This window comes from Impatiens glandulifera, chromosome 5 (genome assembly GCF_907164915.1).
Source record: "Impatiens glandulifera chromosome 5, dImpGla2.1, whole genome shotgun sequence".
Classification (NCBI taxonomy): Eukaryota; Viridiplantae; Streptophyta; class Magnoliopsida; order Ericales; family Balsaminaceae; genus Impatiens; species Impatiens glandulifera.
Genome location: NC_061866.1, coordinates 46,453,093 through 46,476,736, shown reverse-complemented (window position 1 = coordinate 46,476,736; position 23,644 = coordinate 46,453,093). Strand labels below are relative to the sequence as shown.

The 23,644-nt window shown below is 30.6% G+C and overlaps 4 protein-coding genes across 4 annotated transcripts; 2 read left to right on the top strand and 2 right to left on the bottom strand.

The window, feature by feature from the left end:
• Positions 1–9,054: 9,054 nt before the first annotated feature.
• On the top strand, positions 9,055–13,950 carry LOC124939506 (G-type lectin S-receptor-like serine/threonine-protein kinase At2g19130). Its single transcript, XM_047479975.1, has 4 exons — positions 9,055–11,524; positions 12,413–12,416; positions 12,602–12,661; positions 13,536–13,950. The coding sequence occupies exons 1-4, from the start codon at positions 9,055–9,057 to the stop codon at positions 13,948–13,950; spliced, it is 2,949 nt and encodes a 982-aa protein (XP_047335931.1).
• Positions 13,951–15,947: 1,997 nt separating this feature from the next.
• On the top strand, positions 15,948–18,380 carry LOC124939505 (G-type lectin S-receptor-like serine/threonine-protein kinase At2g19130). The gene has a single exon (XM_047479974.1). It carries the CDS (start codon positions 15,948–15,950, stop codon positions 18,369–18,371), a length of 2,424 nt encoding a protein of 807 aa, XP_047335930.1. The 3' UTR covers positions 18,372–18,380.
• Positions 18,381–19,041: 661 nt separating this feature from the next.
• On the bottom strand, positions 19,042–19,980 carry LOC124940438. The gene is made up of 2 exons (XM_047480957.1): positions 19,692–19,980; positions 19,042–19,612 (listed from the first exon to the last, which is right to left on the bottom strand). The coding sequence occupies exons 1-2, from the start codon at positions 19,920–19,922 to the stop codon at positions 19,142–19,144; spliced, it is 702 nt and encodes a 233-aa protein (XP_047336913.1). The 5' UTR covers positions 19,923–19,980; the 3' UTR covers positions 19,042–19,141.
• Positions 19,981–22,265: 2,285 nt separating this feature from the next.
• Positions 22,266–23,431, bottom strand: LOC124939503 (transcription factor MYB41-like). Its single transcript, XM_047479973.1, has 3 exons — positions 23,250–23,431; positions 23,053–23,182; positions 22,266–22,965 (listed from the first exon to the last, which is right to left on the bottom strand). The coding sequence occupies exons 1-3, from the start codon at positions 23,371–23,373 to the stop codon at positions 22,266–22,268; spliced, it is 954 nt and encodes a 317-aa protein (XP_047335929.1). The 5' UTR covers positions 23,374–23,431.
• Between the last annotated feature and the right edge of the window lie 213 nt (positions 23,432–23,644).

Below are 23,644 nucleotides of genomic sequence, written 5' to 3'. Positions count from 1 at the left end.
ATTTTTTTTTATTAATTTAACTCTAAATATTAATAAATTACTTAAATTAAAAACTAATTCATTTTAAAATAAATTATATGAATATATTATTTTTTTTTAAATGTTTTCATATATAATATTCAATTTTAATTAAAATAAAAAATAATTAATTAATAAATAAAAATAAAATATTTATAAACAAAAATATACCTAATAATGAATATATATTATTTAAACAAAAATAATATCTATAAACTTGTTTAATGTTAAGTGTTTTAGAATTTGTTTAAAATATAAAAATAGGTATGTTGTCAATAAATTATGTAGTAATAAAAGATTTCAGTTTAAATAAATTTAAAAAAATATAATAATAATAGTGTTATGTATAATAAACCGGTCAAATTATATTAAATATATCTATATAATAGTCAATTTGAAAATAATTGTGGATCATAATTACAAATTCTGGAGATCTGAAGCATAAGGATGGAGAAAAGTGGTAGAGATTATACATAATTACCTTAGATCAAAGAAGCGCAGTCGGTACATGCGGCACGGCAAGATAGACACAAGCGACACCGTTGATATTGTCTTACATGTAAGTTATTAAATTGGTGTCGAAATCACCGTTGATTAAAGGAAACGCGATCAACACAGACAACACAGCACGATCAACACGATAGGCACAGGCGGCATGACATGATCGGCACGGACGACACGATATTGTCTTGCGCCATAAGTCAGTCATTAAGCGTCGCTAGTCTAGGGTGTCTTGTGCATTTGTAAGCGCCGCTGGAATTTTTCTTCGATTGTGGTTTATCTATAATAATCTCTTAAGGTTTCTACAATTACTCTGTTATATTACTCTGTTTCTACTATCATGAAAAGGGAAGAACAAAAGTAATAAATTTAAAGAAGTTAGAGATTTTGTGTTCAAAAGAATTAAGGAAGCAACAATCAAAGAAATTGAAAGAATTGTTGAAAAAGTCAACAAAGAACAATAGAATAACAACACAAGTAAGCAATCTGCTCCAACTGCTGCTGGGAAATTCCTGTAAAAAATAATGCAGGAAAACAAAGGATAATGAAGGAGTTTGAAAGATACGCTATAATAAAATAACTAATTTGTTTGGTCTCAAGATTTATATTATAAAGCTCCTTATGCATTCCAAAAGGGGAAAAATTGTCATTAATAAAGAGAAAGCACAACAGATTACAATTCAACTCAACATCCACAATCATCAATACTGGAATCTGCTGAAAAAAGAAGAATATGAAAAAATTGGAAAATTGTCAATTGTTACAATGAAGGAGTTGATTAAGACTCTCAAATCTAAGTCATATACTATCAAGATCAACTCGACATGGAAAACTAATGAAGTCTGAAAGAACAACAATGCAAAAAAAAAATAGAAGATCATGTCTATAAAGGGAAGATCTACTTGGGCAATACACAAACAAAAGTGGAGGTACTGAATTCTCCATTTGAATTTAAATTGTCTACTGAAGTAGATGAAAAATGTATAAAGGAATGAGAAAATATAGTTATGGGAAACTACATAGAAAAAATCAAAACATCTTTCCCAATGACTAAAAAGGCATTATTGAAGCAATGCGAAGGAAAAAGACTAGAGAAGATTTTAGCAAATGTCCATGATCTATATTTCCTTAAATTCAAGGAGGAATTTAATATCGAGGAAATTCTAGAAAATTGGCACACATATATAGGATCTAACTGCATGAAGTTGGAAAAATAGTCTGAAGACTTGAACTTATTGAGTAAACCAAAGGAAACTGTACATATATGATTCAACCTCTATAATATACCCACACATATATACAATTTTGAAACCCTTAGTCATTTTGCAGGTTTAATGGGTAGAACATTATATATTGTATGAGAATATCGAATTAGTTTAATTTGATTTAAGATGATTTATTTAATTGTAATTAGTTTTAGGTTGTTATGTAAATATTCTAAGAGTTTAAGGAGTCACGTGACATTGTATCTAAACTAGTTATATAATAAAATCAAACCGAACAAAATAAAAGTATTATGTCCTTCCCCTAATTCAAACCTAGCATCTTCTCTCGCTCTCCAATTCTAGATTCTTCCGTTCATGGTATCAGAGCACTAAGAGAGCTTAGGGAAATAAAAATGGATGGATTAAGCAGTGAAGTCTTAAATGTCGCAGGATCAAGCAATACTTTGAAAGATGTTCTAATCAGAAAGAAATACAATGTGGATCCTTTAAGCCTTCATGGCGCCGACAATCCAAACACCATTTTAAGCTCCATAACTCTAATTGGAGTCAATTATTTCTCTTGGACGAAGAGCATCAAACTTTCTCTTCAAGTCAAGGTTAAACTAGGTTTCCTCGACGGAAGCGGCGTAAAACCAAAGGACGATGATGGAGCAACTCAATGGATGGTGGTGGATGAAATGGTTCGCTCATGGATTCTAAACACTATTTCTAAGGAGATCCGTGCGAACTTTGAAGGAACAATCACAACTCAAGATTTATGGCACATTACAAAGGGAATAATGGACCGACTCTATATGGCCTAGCAAAAGACATTTTAACCATCAACCAAGGTAACTTGACTGTCGAAAAATACTATTCGAAAATTAGGTTATTATGGGAAGAAATGTATGGTATTAGTCCTCTGCCCAAATGTGAATGTGATGGTTCAAACATAGCAAATTGTCTAGGTTGTAAAGCAATTAGAAAGTTCCATCTAATTGATGAAAACGCAAACTGCTGCAGTTTCTCTTAGGACTAAATGAATCATAGAACATGTTAAGGATCAGATTCTAAATTCTGATTCATTTCCACCTGCTCACAAAGCATTCACCATGGTATTGAATATCGAAAAGAAAAGAGAACTGAATATATTGTATCACAATTCTCATACTGTGATGAATGTAGCTGAAACTAATGAGTCAAACCAGAAAATTTGTAGTGTTATTGACTCAAAATAGGTTCTAAATGACAAAAAGAAACTACACTGCAAACATTGAAACATGAGAGGCCACCTCAAGGAGGGATGCTTCAAACTCGTTGGTTATCTAAACTGGTGGATCAAACCTAAACATAAAAAGAAAAATATGCAACAACCAACTGCACATGCCCAAGTAGTAGTTCATGCTCTATGGGTTCATGCTCTATGGATACTGAAGGCAACAGTCCCTCAATGGAAGACTTCAAACTCTTCAAGTCATATTGGAAAACTATGAAGAACAGCTCTAGTTCTAATATTCAGCAGGTAAGATTAAAATCTACACTCAAAACAGTTAATATATAGTATGAGTCTAAACAAATTGAACAATAATGAAAATGTCTCCTTTTGGATAATAGATTCTGGAGCCAGTAGTCAAATATGTCATGATAAAACAAAGATGGTAAATTTAGAAACATTAAATGAACCTGATAGTTTATTTCTACTAGATGAGTCCATTAAAAAATAAACCAAGTAGGAATGGTCAATATAAGATCTAAACTAACTATTGATAATGTTTTATATGCATCAGATTTTAAATACAACTTGTTATTAGTTTCTATACTATTAAAGGATAACAATATAAATTGTACTTTTCTTGAAAAACAATGCTTAATGCATGATATTAAAGATTGAGAAACAATTGCAATTGGAAGAGAACTCAACATTAATCTGTTCCTTCTATATTGTAATCAAGACCAAAATTTCTCTTTGTTAAATAAATGCATGTTAGCAAATGAGTGTAATTCCAGTAAGAATTCATGTTTTTAGAATTCCAAAAATACTATCGTCTGTAATGATAACATTGATATTAATCAATGTAAAACTGCAATTCCTATTAATGTTTCAACCAAATTAGATGTTGATTTGTTACATCCTAGAATCGGTTATGCATTTGAAACAGTATTGAGAATAATAGTTGGGAATAAATAGATAAGTTTATCCCATTGTGAAATTTGTGAAATGAAAAAAATGCAGAGACTGCCATTTTTAGACAGTACAAACAGGGCGAAAGAACCATTTGAATTAATTCACATTGACCTATGGGGACCTTACAAAGAAGAATGCATTATAAACACACCTTATATGTTAACTATAGTGGATGATCAACATGGACGTATATGTTAATCAATAAGATAACAGTCCATGAACAAATAAAAAATTTCCTAAAATTTGTGGAAACACGGTTCAAAAGAAATGTCAAAATAATAAGATATGATAATGGATCTGAGTTTGTTAAAAAAAAATGTTCGAATATGTTACATAATCTTGGAATCATACACCAAAGAACATGTAACTACACACCACAACAAAATGGCGTAGTCGAAAGAAAACACAAACATCTTGCTGAAACAGTAAGAGCTTTGATGTTTTATTCAAATACACCTAGAAAATTTTGGCCATTCTCTTTACTAACAACAACTTATTTGATAAATAGAATGCCTACAATAATTCTAAATTGGAATTCTTCATTTTAAATGTTGTATAAAACAAAACCTAATTATATAGAGTTAAAAATATTTGGTACTTTATGTTATGCCTGAAACTTGTCTCCACATAAAACCAAGTTTGATCCAAGAGAAAGAAAATTTGTTTTTATGGGATATCCACAAAATAGAAAAGGATACATGTTGCAAATAAGAGATGTCATTTTTATGAAGATTCATTTTAATGTCTTCAAATTAAGAGATGTCAAGTTCTATGAACATATATTTCCTTTTAAAAAGGACATAACAGAAAACTCAAAGGATAACATTAATCCTCAAATCATCTATGAAGATGAAGAAATACAAACTCAAAATGATAATGAAAATAATGAAGAAGAAAATATACTTGAAACAATAGAACAGAAAACCCAACCTAATTCTAGACTTAAAACAAACATAACCAACAAAGATGATTTAATTCGAACTAGAAAAAGTAGCAGAAATACAAAAATACCAAGATGGATGAATGACTATGTTGCAAATAATATATCCAATATAAAAGGAAAAGACAACTATACACCAAGCACTTTTCCATTTGAAACTAAAACTAATGACAAGGAATACATAAATTTTTTGTCAAATTTAAATGATAACAAAGAATCAAACAATTTTAAAGAAGCATGTTGTCATCTTAAATGGAATGAAGCAATGAATAAAGAAATTGAAGCTTTAGAACTAAACAACACATGGGAGTTAACAAAACTACCAAAAAGAAAAAAGTCATTAGGCTGTAAATGGGTGTATAAAACAAAGATACACCCGAATGGTTCAATAGAAAAGTATAAAGCGCGACTAGTAGCAAAGGGATATCACCAAATAGAAAGGGTTGACTTTAATAAAAACTTTGCACCAGTAGCTAAAATAGTATCTATATAGATACTAATAACTTTAGCTAGTTACAAAGGTTGGAAATTAGACCACGTACACATAAACAATGATTTTCTACATGAAAAGTTAGAAGAGGATGTATACATGATGCTTCCACCGGGTTACAAAAACACCGTAACAAACCAATCATGATTGAGATAGCTAGAATTTGATATAGTTTGTAATATTTGTTTCTTGTATGTTTGATTGTTACTAATTATGTTCGTTAGGGTTGTTTGATTGTTATTCTTTAATCATAACTAGAATTTATCTAGTTTTAATTATTGACCCTCCCACTTTTAGGATTTTAATGAAAATGTTTTAACCGTTTAAAAAAAAATTATGAGTCTCAAATTGAAACAAAAGATTAAGAAATAATTTTTGAATATGTTTTTGACCAACTTTGGTATGAATAATTGTACTCTTGTTATGTATAATGTAGTGTAGTTGGGTAAGTATGTAATAATTTATATTTTATTATTATTATGATTTTATATAAATAAGTAATTCAATAAATTTATATATAATTAATTGGTAATTAAATAAAATTATATATAAATATTAGAGAGAGAAATGAGGAAAAATAAGAAGATAGAGAATGAATGAAAAAAAAAATTAAAAGGTGATAAAGAGAGAAAAAAAATGTTTTGAAATTATAAATTTAAATTTTATAAAAGAAATTTAAAGAGAAAATTATGTTTTATACTTAAAATATGTTTGATTATAATAAAATAAAATTGCTAGTTTATTAATTAAAATTAGTATAAGAGATAATAATTAGTAGTAGTACGAAGTGAAAAATTGAAATTGTAAGTTGAATGATCATCAAACTAATCTTTAAGTCAAAGATGCACGCTTTCATAGATGAAACCATGCATTGTGTCAGCAGGAGGAATATTCGCACTTGGCTTCTTCAAACAAGGTAAGGACCCCAACAAAAACTACATAGAAATATGGTACACTCTCGTAATCAAATTGTGGTCTGGGTAGCAAATAGAGATAAGACCATCTCAAATTTGGCAGTGCTTTGATTATCCACAGTCCACACATGGTTACTTGACCCGTCTTGTAATCCTTTTTTTGAAAATGGTTAGGAATAAAAGACTCTAACTCATTACTCTAAGGTCATAAGTTCATATGCTCTTAATTCTTAGTTAGTAGAGATAAAATGATGACTACAAAACTGAAAACATAATAATATTTTATCTCAACCATCTATTTAATCACTTCATTGATGATAAAATAAAATAAAAACAGCATATTCAAATAAACAAAAAATAAAAAGAGTTTAATAGTGAATCATTAACTAAAGAGTAAAATAAAATAAGCTTAATAAGTGAATCATTTGGGTATAGAAAATAACTAATCTTTAACGATGACAATAACTTATTAGTGGTATAATGATTATTTAAATAATTTTTTTGATTTGGGTTATGAAAAGTATTCTTGTTAAACTAATCGGGTCAAGAGTAAAAAGAAATTTTGTCACGATCAAAGTGAAATAGTGAATCAAATCGATAAAATCGGCTGAATAAACTAAATTGGTAATATTGACAGATATTATATTGCTTTACATGTAAAAAAATATTAATTTGATTTTATTCGTGTGTATTTTACTCATTAAATGATATATATACATAAAAAAAAAAAAAATATTAATTTTTTTTGATAGAAAAAACATGATAACAAGGAGGGATGTGATAAAAAAAAATATCCTGCAACTTAATTATATAAGTAATACTGAAGGTCTTTTTATTATTTTTTTTTATTTAATCAAAAATGATAAAAAAAAAATGAATGTTTAATTCATTACTAATGTCAAAAATTATTATCTATTTATTTTTAATTTATATATTTTTTAATAAAAAAATTTATATATAAATTAATAATTTTATTTGTATTAATATTTTATAATTTACATAATTATATATATATATAACAACATATTTAAAATTCAATTTATGATATATTTAAATAAAAATAAAATAATTATTTATCTCCCAATTATATTAATATTTTTTCTTTTCTTCATATTTATTAGATATATTATTTTATGATCTTTATAATTATAACAACCTATTTAAAAATTAATTGGCCATATATTTAAATAAAAATAAATTAATTTGTTTGATTATTTGATTCGTATTTTATAATAATATATTTGTCTTCCCCATGTTTATTTATTTAAGTTTAAAAAAAATTATGTATCTCCATATTTATTAAATGCATAATTATTCTTAATTTTTTATTTCACTAATTTTTTGATAAATAATTTTATATATAAATTAATAATTTTACTTGTATTAATTATTTTATAATATATAATTATATAATTAATTTAAAAAAAAAATACATTATTATCTAATTAAAATTTCCAAAATAATTTATTATATTTTTTATACCTTCTTTCCACATATTTATCATTTATATAATTAATTAAAAACAATTATTCAATAATAATTAAATATATATATCCATAAAATTATAAATTAAATTTAACAATCACAAATAGTCTAATAATTAAATTGATTACATTTTAATTTTAAATTTAAGACTTAAGTTCAAGTCATAACGTTGAGTATGAATTTATGAGATAAATGATCTGGATGATAGTATATGTAAATGTGTAAGTGAATCTGAAGTGCATGAGGGGTATATATATATGAATCTGAATTTGATTTTATAAATGTTAGAATGTAGTTGAAAATGAGAAAATGAGAAAATGAGAATTAATAAATTCTAAGACAAGAAGGAGAATCATTACTACTCTCAACATGAAAGTCATTATGACTCTAGAAAAAATTAATTACGGGTTAAACTATGTTTTTCTTCCATTATTTTATTTTTAGAATTTATGCTTCCAGTCTTGTAACATCCATGAATAGTAAAGAATCATTCAAATATTAACGATTTTTATATTTTTACATTGAGTGCCTTAAAGAATTAATTGTGAAGATTAACTGTACAAACTAAAATTTGGCTCTTCTAATATAATATTATCATTTTAACTTTTATATTAATTTACCAAACCATTATTCATTCTAATTTGTTGGATAATATGATTTTGTTTTTAATAGTATGGTTGAGTACTTTAAGCTTCTCATCCATAACTATATTCATCTCATATATATATATATATATATACTTATTGTAAGTACATTACATTCAATTTAATATTTATAATTACCTTAAAATGTAGTATAATATTTTTAGTTTTAATGTAGGTCAAATTGTTATTTAATCTTTTATGCATCTCGACTATACATTTTTTTTATAATTGAAGTTAAGCTTTGTGAATGGTGGGGTGATTTGTTAAATGTTATATTTTAATTAGTACCTTAATTTATAATTTAACCTACCTATATTTATCTTTTCTATATCTTACTTTGCATAATCAAGGTATATTTACTTTTTAAAATATTATTAACTAATTAAGTTTTTTTTTTCCGTTGATTATCATACAATGTTCACCCATACTACTTAGGAAAATAACCCTAAATTCTTTGTATCAAAAAGAACTATAATTTTTCAAAATCATGTTCATCATAACTTTTTAAATTATCCTTGTTACACAACAACTCCTTGCATTAAAGAGAAAACTTGCCAAAAATACTCTATATAATTAAGTGGCATGAAGGGATAACAGAAGAACACATAATAGATCTCCATTCTTCTTCTTCTTCTTCTTCTCCTCCTCTCTTTCTTTGGCCGCTCATTGTAGATGTACATCATGAAGAACAACATTGGCTTCTTTTTCTATGTCCTCATTTGCTTCTTCTTCTGTAGCCAACATGGGCTTTCTCATGGAGCTGCTGCTAACACCATCTCTGCAAATCAAACGCTTTCCGGAGATCAAACCATTGTGTCGGCAGGTGGGATCTTCGCACTTGGCTTCTTCAGACCAGGTAAGGACTCCAACAAAAACTACATAGGAATATGGTATAACAATCTCCCTATTACTCAAACTGTGGTTTGGGTAGCAAATAGAGATAACCCCATCTCCGATAGGTATTCATCTCAACTCAGAATCTTACACAACAATTTGGCGCTTCTCAACGAATCTCAAACACCCATCTGGTCCACCAACATCTCATCATCTTCTTCTTCATCATCTCCGATTGAAGCGACCCTAGGTGATGATGGTAATTTCGTGCTAAAGGACATGTCAAATTCGACAGTTTGGCAGAGCTTTGATTATCCAGTCCACACATGGTTGCCTGGTGCGAAACTTTCATACAACAAACGCACTCAAACGCGCCAGAGCCTCATCTCCTGGAAAAACTCTGAGGATCCTTCAACTGGGTTATTTTCGTTTGAAATTGAAGAAAAAAAAAATCAATACTTTATTCGGCGGAATAGATCCGAGAAGTACTGGAATAGCGGCCCGTGGAATGGTAAGCACTTCAGCTTGCTGCCCGAGATGAATCTTGGCTTCCTCTTCAACTACAGCTATGTTAACAATGAGAACGAGAGTTACTTCACGTTTAACATGTACAATCCTAAAACCATTTGTCGAGCATTTATGGATGTAACCGGACAATTAAGGGTCGTCACTTGGGTGGATGGTGTTGGATGGAATTTATACTGGAACCAGCCAACATTACAGTGTGAGGTTTATGCTTTATGTGGAGGAAATGGAGTCTGCAATCAGATCACACAGCAATTTTGCAATTGCTTGGAGGGGTTCCATCCCAAGTCACAGGATGATTGGAATCTCAATGATTTGTCGGGTGGCTGTGTTAGGAACTTCGATTTGCAATGTGGAAATATTGATAATAATAAACGTAAAGACGGGTTCAAGCTGTTCACCAACATGAGATTGCCCGGGAATCCAATGTCTCTGCCCGACCAAATGGATATTAAGACATGTGCATCTTCCTGCCTCAACGACTGCTCATGCTCTGCATATTCTTACCACAATAACTTATGTTCGGTTTGGAATGCAGAGTTGTTGAATCTACAACAGCTCGCTCAAAACGAGGGTGATGGAAGGAGTATTTATATCAGACTTGCTGCCGAAGAATTTGAAGAGTTTGCTAGTAGCAAGAGAAGCGCCAAAAAGACTACCGGTGTTGTTATAGGTTCGGTTGGTGTTGTAATTGTCTTGGGCATCGTTATCCTCCTTATACTGAGGAGGAAAAAGAGGTCGAATGTGGAAGGTTTTTTGGTTGCTTTCATGTACCGGGACTTGCAACGGGCCACCAAAAACTTCTCGGAGAAACTAGGAGGTGGAGGTTTTGGTTCTGTTTTCAAAGGGACGTTGCCTGATTCAACGTTGATCGCGGTTAAGAGGCTCGATAGTATCAGCCAAGGAGAGAAGCAATTCAGGACGGAAGTGAGCACGATTGGGAACGTTCAACATGTTAACCTTGTCCGTCTTCACGGGTTCTGCTCCCAAGGAATCAAGAAGTTGCTCGTTTACGAGTACATGCAAAACGGCTCCCTGGATTCCATTCTTTTCCGTCCAAACGATTCAAAATCTATTTTGGACTGGAAAACCAGGTACCAAATTGCTATTGGAATAGCTCGGGGCTTGGCTTACCTACACGAGAAGTGTCGCGACTGCATCGTCCACTGCGATATAAAACCCGAAAACATCCTTCTAGATGCCGGGTTCTGTCCCAAGGTGGCAGATTTCGGCCTGGCGAAGCTCATGGGTCGAGATTTCAGCCGGGTGCTGACGAGTATGAGAGGTACAATAGGGTATCTTGCTCCGGAATGGATATCGGGAGTAGCTATAACGGCAAAAGCGGATGTTTATAGCTACGGGCTGATGCTATTCGAGTTGATATCAGGACGAAGGAACTTTGGAGATGGGAGAATGAAGTACTTCCCCATTTGGGCTGCCAATGTGGCCTTAGAAGGGGGAGATATTATGAGTCTATTGGATGCTAGACTGGATAGGGAAAGTGCCGAACCTGAGGAGGTGATGAGAGTATGTAGGGTGGCTTGCTGGTGCATACAAGACTGGGAAGGACATAGACCTACAATGGGTCAAGTGGTTCAGGTCCTTGAAGGGGTTATAGACGTGGAACAACCTCCGGTTCCACGGGTTCTCCAAAACATGGTTGAAGACGATGAAAGCTTAGTTTTCTTCGAAGAAATATCTTTTTCTTCTTCAAATAAAACCGCACAAGCCCACGACACTTCTTCTGGCCATTCTCATACCAAGAGCATTTCTTCATCTAAAGGTAATTAAGTTTATTCGTCTAGGGTTTGATTAAGTTAATTTGAATAAATAGATCATGCCACTAATTAACTATATTCCTCTGTACTACCATATTTTCTATGTTAAATATTATTATAAAGGTTTTGTATTTTTTTTATTAGTGTCTGTTGTTTAATGATAAAGTATTGTTACCAAATTTATTGCAATTCACAAAATCTTCCACTTTTTTTCATTTGCAAAAGAATCATATATATGGGCAGTTTTGTTTTTGTGATTTAATTGTATGATCACCTTATGCACAAAATGATTTAGACACATTATTCATAAAAGAAAATTAGTGATCAGAAGATTGCATTGTCCCAAGTAGATTTCCCTATATATATATATTTTGTAAGACTGTTAATTATTATTTTATTTGGTTAATTATTTCATTTTATAATTATTTATAGTTTATAGGATTTAATTGAAAATTATTGTAAACTCATTCTTTTGTAGAGCTATAAAATGTATGTAGTTTCATATCATTACTTTTGGAGATAGTGCAAACTTAATTTGGAAAATAAATCTGCAGTAAAAATCTTCCTAATAAAAATTTATCTCTAAAAACTTGATGATCAAATGAAGTAATAAAAATTAAGAAAAAAATCATAAGGAGTTAATATTTATTGGGAAAATGTAAGGTACTAGTTACATATTTCATTACTAGTGAAATTCTATCGATCTCTTAATCCAAAAAATATATTATTCTTTTTAATTAATTCAAACATCACCATAAATCCATTATAAATAAGTTGAATTGTGGACATCATAAATAAATTGAATTGTGGCTATATCTAGAATGAGCAATTTAATAAATTTAACATTTTGGTAAGGTTAATTACCTTCATTCATTGTAAAGTTTATGATGCAGAATTGTGAGTTTGAGTCTAGCAGACCATTTTAAAAAATAATTGAGTTTAAAAAAAAGTAATATTTGCTTATCATCAACAATTCAATAACAATCCTGTTTAAAGTTATAAACAAAAGTAATTTGTAATGTTTTGGATCTAAAGTAAAATGTGATTGAACTTTATTTATTTAATGAAACACATATGTGCAGGGGCGGAGCCAAGTACAAGCCGGCCCGGGCTACAGTAACCCGAGTAGCCTTATACAGCCTGTATGTATTTTATTAATAATGACGGTAAATTACTGTCGTTATTGGTTATTTTCCGTCGCTAAAAGGCATTGGTGACAGCAAACTATAAAACTAGCCCGGATAAATTTTTTTAATAAAAAATTAGCCCGGTTAGGTTTCAAATCTTGGCTCCGCTCCGGCATATGTGAAAAGTTGTTAATTTTTCTAATTGTGCTACTATTTTTTTTTATTTTTCAAATGTAATTTTCTTTTATTGTAACAATAAATTTTGCAACATAAGATTGTTCTTGATTTTGAAAATGCTATTGACAGGGCGGAGCCACGCATGGGTTAGGGTGGGCTTCAGTCCCACCTAAATTAAAATAATCCTTAGATTAGGGTGGGCTCCAGCCCCAATTAAATTAAAAAAATAAATAGGGCAAAGTGAATAAACAACTATCTCTCTTCCTTTTTAAACATTTATTCATTTGATCAAATGATCAAACTTCTTTCATCCATCAAATCTTCCGAGCACATATGATCGATGATCATTACCGGAGGAAGTGGAAGTTGAAGTAATGTTACGCATTGCAAGATCGGCTTAACTCTCCTCCTCCATTACAAGTTTCATTCTCTTAATCTCTTTTATCTGTAATCTGTTCTGTTATATTTTAAATTCTGATCAACAATCAATCGCAAACGGATCAAAGCACCTAGCACTTTTGATTTCATTTGATGTGTCCAACTTCTCATGCCACAAATTCTGTATATGGAATTTTCCTATTGTTTGTTTACTCTCTGGTTTGTGTACGGAATTTAATTGTTCTTCATTATTTGAGTGTGTGACTATGTCTAAAATCCATTAACAGTCCTCAAAGAACAACAAAATAATCATTATATTTGATATTTTACTCAGTTGCGTGGAAGAAGTTTCTGAAAAGTATGACATTGAGATACCTCAGATGGAAGCTCGTTACAAATCTAGTAGAAGTCGTTTTTGTCAACAAAATGATTCGATTACAGTTAAGCACCACTATCAATTTGATGTATTTATTGCTGGAATAGATTTTCAAATTGAAGAGCTCAATAGTAAATTCAAGGACGAGGCAGTCGAACTTCTTAAGCTCAGTGGTGCTTTGGAACCTAAAGACAACTTTAAACTTCTTAATGTTGATCACATCTATCAACTTGCTGAGAAATTTTATCATCTAGATTTTGATGCCCAAGATTTGCACCACTTGAGAACACAATTGGCTCACTATGAGCTTGACATGCCCGTCAATGAAAGATTTCAGTATTTATCAACTATTTTTGAATTATGTCGAAGATGAGTTGAGACAAATAAGTCAAAAACCTACAATTTGATTGATAGGTAATTTTATCATTTGTTATAATTTATGAAATATACATATATTGTTTACTTATAGTAATATATTTATTTAATTGGCAGGTTGATTCGTCTTGTTTTAACTCTTCCCGTTTCTACAACAACAACGGAACGAACATTTTCAGCTATGAAGCTCGTGAAAACAACTTTTCGTAACAAGATGGAAGAAAAGTTTTTAACATATTCTATGATCGTCTATATTGAACGAGAGTTGTCTAAAAACATTGATAATAATACAATAATTAAATAATTTTATTCTAAGAAGAATAGAAAGGCACAACTTCAATAATGTGTATGCTAAATGTTTTAAATGTACTGTTTTGTTTTATAATTTCATAAAGTAAATGTTCATACATCTTTTATTTTATATGTTTGAATTTATTAATTTATTGTATCAATTACAGGAAAAAAAAAAGCGGAGCATAGAAAGTTAAATCTGAGGTGCAAATTGGAGTCAGCCCTAGGTAATTTTTCATCCTGGCTCCGCCCCTTGCTATTTATTTTGTTAAATAAAATGACGAGAAAAAATACTTTTTTTTTAACTAAAATAGAAGTGATGCACAAATTGTAAATTTTCTATTGAGCTTGGTTCGTTTTGGGTTATTGAAATAATCTAAATTGAATAAAAAAGGATGGATAATGATTTTGAGGAGGTAAAAATGTTTTTTTTTTAAAATATTTAAAGTGTATTGATATATATATATATATATAAATAAAATAAAAAATAAATTGTATTTTAGTATTTTGATTAATAAATTGATTGATTTGATGAATAACCAAAGAATGAAGTGATTTTTGATTTTTTTTTGTTATTAAAATAACTCAAAATCGAACCAGTCCTTTGGTGATAAAATTATCTGATCAATTTAATAATTTCTAAGGTAAATATTTGATTGCTATTTTTTATCCTGAAATTTTAGACAAAAAATAGTTTAGATATAAAAAATTAATTATAAAATTAAAAATATAATCTTCAAATTAAAAATGTAGATTATACTTTAAAAAAATGTTTTAAATTAAAAAAAATATATATATTGATATAATTTTTCATAAATTAAAAACATAATAATAATAATAATAATAATAATAAAAACATAATAATATTTTATTTCAATCACATGTATAAGAAATAATTATTTTAGTTGATTATTGATAAATTCAAGAATTTGTCCCAAATTGGTTTAAGTATTAAATTATTAAAATATTATTTTGTATTAAATTTTTTTTTTTTTAAATTAAGTAAGGGCTTATTGAGAAAAATAATGATAGGTAATAATTAAGAAGACGTGATTATTTATTTTTGGTAGAAAGACTTAGATGTATTAATATATATATATATTAATATATATATGAATAAAAAAATAAAAATTTAAAATAAATAATATTTTAATATTTACTTAATGAATTTGATTTAATTTGATACATGAAAAGAGGAGATAAAATTTTCTGTCCCAATTTTCATATACCAATGTGTTTCAAATAATAAAACAATAACATCTTTAAGAGGATTGATGAGGCTAGGGAACACTTTGGATATTGGTACATGAAAACTGGTAAGAAGATACTGAACAATTATGCTTAAGGGTATTTTAATATTTCTGAATGAAATAAAATTAAAAAAGAAAAAACTAACATTCATACTCAACTTATTCACTCGAATTTACTCCGTTTATAATGCAAAGAGTTGATTATGGATATGGAAAATAAGTGGTCTTTTTTTGAGTTGATGTATTGGTCAAACATGTTTAATTGAAAAGATAGCCGTGGAAAAGTAAAGGCATGATCGGTCTGTCTATTCATAGGTCTTGTTGACTTGCATTTAGCAGAAAAGCCGCCAAGAACAACACTCTTCAATTTCATGGCATAACAGGACAGAAAGAACAGATTAAATTTTAAAACATCTTCCTTCTTCTCCGTTCTCTGTCATTGTTGTATATGTACATGATGAGCATCATGAAGAATAAAAATAGCGTCTTTTTCTTTGTATCTCTCATGATGATCAGCTTCTCTTGGAGCAACAATCATCCGCTTTCCCATGGAGCTGCTGCTGCTAACACCATCTCTGCAAATCAACCGCTGCTTTCCGGAGATCAAACCATTGTGTCGGCAGGTGGGATCTTCGCACTTGGCTTCTTCAGACCAGGTAAGGACTCCAACAAAAACTACATAGGAATATGGTATAACAATCTCCCTGTTACTCAAACTGTGGTTTGGGTAGCTAACAGAGATAACCCAATCTCCGATAGGTATTCATCTCAACTCAGAATCTTAAACAACAATTTGGCGCTTCTCAACGAATCTCAAACACCCATCTGGTCCACCAACATCTCATCATCTTCTTCTTCATCATCTCCGATTGAAGCGACCCTAGGTGATGATGGCAATCTGGTGCTAAAAGACGTCTCAAATTCCACAATTTGGCAGAGCTTTGATTACCCAACCCACACATTTTTGCCTGGTGCAAAGCTTTCATATAACAAACGAACTAAAACGAGCCAGATCCTCACATCCTGGAAAAACTCTGAGGACCCTTCTAAGGGGTTATTTTCGTTTGAACTTGATGGAATTAACAATCAATATCTTATTCAGTGGAATGGATCAGAGCAGTACTGGTCTAGCGGCCCGTGGAATGGGAATGGGAAGATATTCAGCTTGGTGCCCGAGATGAGGCTTGACTTCCTCTACAACTACAGCTATGTTAGCAACGAGAACGAGAGTTACTTCATATTTAAGATGTATGATCCTAAAGGTATTTCTCGATTCTTTTTGGATGTAGGGGGGCAAATCAGGGTATTAACTTGGGTGCAGGGTGTTGGATGGAATTTGTTCTGGAACCAGCCAAGAACACAGTGTGAGGTTTATGCTTTATGTGGAGGAAATGGAGCCTGCAATGAGATCACTCCTCCATTCTGCAATTGCTTGGATGGGTTCCATCCCAAGTCACAGGCTGATTGGGATCTCAATGATTTTTCAGGTGGCTGTGTTAGGAAGTTTGATTTGCAATGCGAAAATGGCAATAAAGACAGATTCATGTTGTTCACCAACATGAGATTGCCGAAGAATCCAAAGTCTTTTTCCATTCAAATAGAGGATATGAAGGATTGTGCATCTATTTGTCTGAATGACTGCTCTTGCACTGCTTATTCTTACAACATTCATGACAGATGTTTGGTTTGGAATGCAGAGTTGTTCAATCTACAACAGCTCGATCAAAACGAGGGTAATGGCAAGAGTATTTATATCAGACTTTCTGCCGAAGATCTTTACAGTGGTAAGAGTAGAAGAACCGGAACAAACATAGGCGCCATTGTAGGTTCAGTATGTGCTATTATAGCTGTTTCAGGACTCCTTTTCTTCATTATAATAAAAAGGAGGAAGAAGAGATTGCTTGGCATATCAAAGGTGGTGGAAGGCTCTTTAGTCACGTTCATCTACCAGGACATACAAACTGCCACCAAAAACTTCTCAGAGAAATTAGGAGTTGGAGGAGGAACAGGATTTGGTTCTGTTTTTAAAGGAATGTTGTCTGATTCAACACTGATAGCGGTTAAGAAGCTCGACGGCATCAGCCAAGGAGATAAGAAATTCCGAACTGAAGTGCGAAATATCTGGACCGTTCAACACGTTAACCTTGTCCATCTTCACGGATTCTGCTCCAAAGGCAACAAGAAGTTGCTAGTTTACGAGTACATGAAATATGGCTCTTTGGATTCTATTCTTTTCAATCAAAACTATTCCAAATCTTTAGACTGGAAAACCAGGTACAAAGTTGCCATTGGAATAGCCCGTGGCTTGACTTACTTACATGAAAAGTGTAGCGACTGCATCATTCACTGCGATATAAAGCCTGAAAACATCCTTCTAGATTCCAAGTTCATCCCCAAGGTGGCTGATTTCGGTCTGGCAAACCTCATTGGTCGAGATTTCAGCCGAATGCTCACGACAATGAGAGGAATTACAAGAGGCTATCTTGCTCCCGAATGGATATCAGGTGTACCTATAACAGCAAAAGCCGATGTTTACAGCTACGGAATGATTCTATTCGAGTTAATTTCAGGAAAAAGGAACTCTGATTCATCTGGAAATGGGATGGTTAAGTTCTTCCCAACTTTGGCTGCAAATTTGGTAGTAGAAGGGGGCGATATTCTTAGCCTATTGGATGATAGATTGGATAGAAATAACGTCGAGCCTGTGGAAGTTATGAGAATTTGTAGGGTGGCTTGCTGGTGCATACAAGATGAGGAAGATCATAGGCCGACAATGAATCAAGTGGTTTTGATCCTTGAAGGGATTGTTGATGTCAACCGCCCTCCAATTCCTCTGTCTCTTCAAACCAACATTGTAAACAACCAGGAACACATATAATATGTTATTTGGAAGCAACATTTATGAAACTTATTTTGTTTTTAATGTAAGAAGCTAGTCCAATATAGTGTGAAATTACATATTTGGTATCAAAATAATAATAAGATGTTACTTTTCATGTGTCATGTTGTCTTTGATTAATGAAAAGTATCTTTATTTCAGCCGCCATGCACTACTTCTAAGTTCTAAGTATGGACTTTCAAAATTGGCACACAAATTGAAATATTAAATAATTATATAGTTATTGTGTGTACATGGATGGACCCATTAACCTTTTTTTTTTTTTAAATTGAGAATTAACAATGAAATTCCCCATAGAAAAAAGTTATCATTGTGGACCTATTTATTGACAAGTTATATTAATATTAATTAAATAAATAAATGTTACACCTACTCTCAAATAAGCATCAAGACTGGTGGTTTAGATTTGAGAATCCAACCACTACTCTCAAACCACTTTGAATCTTAGGTTACTTTATGCAATAAAGACGATAATCTAGGTTATGTGTTCGAGTTTTTACACGAATATTTTTTTTATACCCACATTTTTTTTAATAACCCTTATGATATTAACCTGCATGTAGACTTATAGTAAAGTAAAAAAAAGTTTAGCATTATAATTTATACCCTAACAAACACGGCTCATGCATATGAAGAAGAGTGGTTTCTATCCATGAAGGTTCTTAAATGCATTGAAGTAACTTTCTAGAAAGTTGAACATGAAGCACGGGAAAAGTGATTTTGTCACAAGTATAAAGTTAATATCGACATTAATGGAAGCCTATTCCTTTTGGTGGGTTTGCCGACTTCAAAGTATCTTTTTTCATCATGACAAATCTCTGATTCTCCGCCGGCAATATCTTCAAATTTTTCCGGCGACATAAAAAACAGAAACTTAAACATGATGTGACCACTAAGGAGTAAACCCGACCATAAAAAACAATCATAAAAACACTCATCACAACAATCAAATAAACCCCCCACTTCGATCTCAAACTCGAATCAGACACTACCACTACTCTGTTCTTCTTCTTCTTCTCCTCATCATCGGAATTCTTAATAATACTCTGTTTTTCTTCTTCATGATCCAACAAACATGAACCCAACTTTAACGAAGCCTCTGATGGACTCTCCTTGATTCTTGGATTCCAACATCTATTTTCAGAAGAGAAACGGCTACTTTTACTTGTCAATCTGTTCCTCCTCAAATCGACTTTTCCATTTGAATCTTTCCTCTGTGACTGCACATGATTACAGATATAAATATATAGAATCAAATCAGGAGATTATTTTGTGAAGAAATCAAGCTTTTTAACTTACAAATGAAAGCGCAAACATGGCTGCTTCGAAAGAGCCTGAAATCGACCGATTCGTCTCCTTCTTCTTCTTCTTCTTAGCCAAGCTGTTGCTGTCGGGAAAGTCTGTAATGGTGAAACTCTTGGATTTTCTTAGAGGGATAAGTGAACGATAACGATCAACGGCAGATGGGTCATCGGAGTTTTCTTCTTCGGCGGCGACGGGTCTGAAGCAGATCAACAATTTGTTCTTCATGGTTTTGCTTTTTTTGAAATCGTTGGGAAACTGGTCGAGAGTTTAATAGCAGAATGCTTAGAATCCTATTCGTTGTTTTAGTCAAAATTGTGTCCTCTTTAAATACACCGTTGTTGGTGGGCCCATCTTCGTCGTGTTCAGATAATAATAAAATCCACTTTTATTAAGGATCAAATTTTATATTTATTATATTATAATGACTCGCATTAATTTCATATATTTACAAAACAAATATATATATTTTAATACAGAGTGATCTATTTCAATTATTTATTTATTTAATAAAAAATAAATTAATAAATAATATAAAATAACATGTAAAACTCAATAATAAATCTATATATCAAATTGTATAAATAATTTATAAAAATAAAATTCCTAATATAAAAGATTCATATATGAACTAATTTTGTGTTATTGAATAATGACGATTGAAGTAAAGTCAATGAAACGGTGTCGAAAAAATTTATACCGAAAATTATGAGCGTTAATAAAACTATTTTTAGCCGACGATTGATAAACCACGTTGAAAAAGATTCTGTCAAATGAAAATAGAATATTTACATGGCAAAAAAAAGTGAGAAACCTATAAAAAAAAAATTGGACTATGGGAGGATATATGTAAGAGGTTTTCTATATGAGAGATCTAATCAATTAACTTTTTATTGAAAAAAATAAAAATAACTTCAAATCCGATTAATTTGTCTCATTTGGTGCTAAAAAGGGGACGAACACAATTCGATGAATGATCACTAACACAATTGGAGCGTACGAACAAAAACGACCATCAATGAGTGTGAGTATTATTTGAACTATAAAAATCAAGAGATAAAAAAATAAATTCGACTAAACATGATATCGGTCCGAACAAAACATAACATTAATTTAAATTTGAGTTTCATGGAAAAAATACAAGAAATCCTTGAAGGATGCTAAATAAAATTTGACTTTCAACTTCTCTGGAGTTTGTTTTTATATAGAAAGAAATAGAACAATAAAAGTAGTATTTAAAATATTGTTGATATATCCATTTCAAATTTAATATGTGTTTTAAATGAGAAAGATATATTTAATCTTCAAATATATATATATATATATATATATATATATTATATTCAAAACAAATTAAGCATGTGGGATATATATATGAAACATACACACTTTATAGATGTTATGGAGGGCATCACTTATTATTACAACTTTTACATATTATATAACATTAGATTATTAATATATATACATATATATAGTGTTAAAATGTTATAGAAAATGTGAAATTTTATAATAAAAAGTTAGATATATAGGAAGATTCATAGGAATATATTATAATAAAGTTACTAATTATAAGATACCACTAAAGCTAACACTCTTTAATTACTTCTTTTTCATCATCACAAAATCTTGATATCTTTTTTTCCCATTTGTGGCTCTCTTTAAATCCCAAAAAAGAGATTACCTTCTGTGTTTAAAAATAAAAATAAAGTGATGATAGACTATATAGGTAAAACAGAAAGCTTTGTGCAAGTGTTACACCAACGTCATCCCCCATTTACATCGTCTTTAAGAATAAAAACAAAGTTTTTGATCTTGCATATGATATTATCATATTTTTTTAATCATTAGAATACTTGTCAATTAATAATGGCTCATCTTTGGAAGAGACATTTTTTTTTCTTCTATTCATATATATAGAGAGAAATACCAGCCTAATTAAGCTCAAGTCCAATGGGCTCAAGTCCAATGGGCTTTTTCATCTTAGCATTCTTTTACTTTATATATATATATATATATATATATATATATATATATATATATATATATATATATATATATATATATATATATATATATATATATATATATATATATATATATATATATGATAAATGTATAATAAAAAACAATAAGATTGGTTTAAGTACATAATAAAAATAAATAAAAAATTACAATCCATGAAAATAAGAATAAAAAAATATAAAGTATCTCTTAGCTGCGACATATATATTTTCGAGTTGGTATATTCTCGAGATTCTCGATAAGAGTAATTAGCTTTGCCACTGTTTTCACCGACATTTCAAAACAAATTTTAAAAAATGAAATCTTAATAACAATATAAATAATACTTATTATACAACTATAATTATAATTATTAGATGTTTTGCAAAAAAAAAGACATACAAGTAAATATTGTTATTAAAATATTCATCATCAAAGTGACTATATATATAATTAATAGTTTAATTATTTATTCTATTGTCATTTATTATTTACACAATATTATTCTATATTAAACAGTCTAAAAATACAACAAATTACTTATTACAATATTACAATGACCAATTTTCACATCATGAAATCATCATCAAAGTCCTGCTGCTGGTTTTGTGGAATATTATCAAACTGCAACATGTTGGTAAAATAATGATCATCATGGTTGATGGCATGTTCAACATGATCACATGATGAGTTGATCAACGATCCAAAGAACAAATTATCAGATGTATCTGTCCTTACTGGATTATTATAGCTAGTGCTACAACCATAATCAGATGATTCATTCATGCAAACATTATTATTGCTTCTTTGGTCAACAGAAGAAAGTAATTTCAATTCATTATCTTTAATAATATCCTTCCAACACCGATCATTCACATAATCATTAGTAGTCGTGTAATTAGGATCATGATCGGTCGTGATCAAGGGTGCTACTTGTGTATTTGAAGGTGCAATCATGTTGTCTAATTGAATGTTTTGAATATCTTCATTAGATCTTGGTAGTAGTACTGGTTCGGTTGACAAGAGAGTGGCTGCAGCCATTTGTAGCAATTCGGGGTGGTTTATTAGGGCTTGAAGTCCAAGCCAACTTGTAAGACTAAGCTGACCTGAGCCAACGAGTGAGGTGAAGTCCATAAGATCGAGTCGAGGAGTATGAGTAACCGGGTCTAAACCCATGCTTATAAGCTTTTTCTTAATATGGGTATTCCAAAAATTCTTTATTTCGTTATCTGTTCTCCCCGGTAGACGAGCTGCAATGGTAGACCACCTATAATATAATATAAAAACATGCAAAATCAACTTAGTTTTGTATAATATAAGGCCCCAAAAGTGTTTTCAATTAAAAAACCTTAACTTGTTCCCCAAGGCTCTATGTAACTGGATAATAGCATCTTCTTCCTCTAATGAAAAGCTTCCTCTCTTGATTCCGGGTCTTAAGTAGTTCATCCATCGGAGTCTGCAACTCTTTCCGCATCTTTGAAGACCTAATAAATGATTTTTTGTATTAGATATTGTAGGATATTATTAATCATGATGAATTAAAATACATACCAGCATACTTAGGGAAAGCTAGCCAATTGGAAGGACGACCATGGATCTGGATGTAGTGAATGAGTTTTTGATCTTCTTCAGGGGTCCATGGACCCTTTTTCAGGCCTGAGCTTGAGTTTTCCATAGCTACCAAATTCTTAAATTATGAGGATAACAGCTAGCTATCTAGCAGGAGAATAATTAATTTAGAAACTTCAATGTTTACCAGCAGTGGTTGGGTAGTATTGATTATAGCTCATATATATACATAAATTATTATTTATGGATTTGAAAATTAAGAAAATACTTTATTATAATTAATTGGTTTAATACAGCTGAGTTTGGATTATTTTTAAAATTTGATGATATTGAGGAGTATATAGAACAATGTCAAAATTGGTATATATATAATTTTT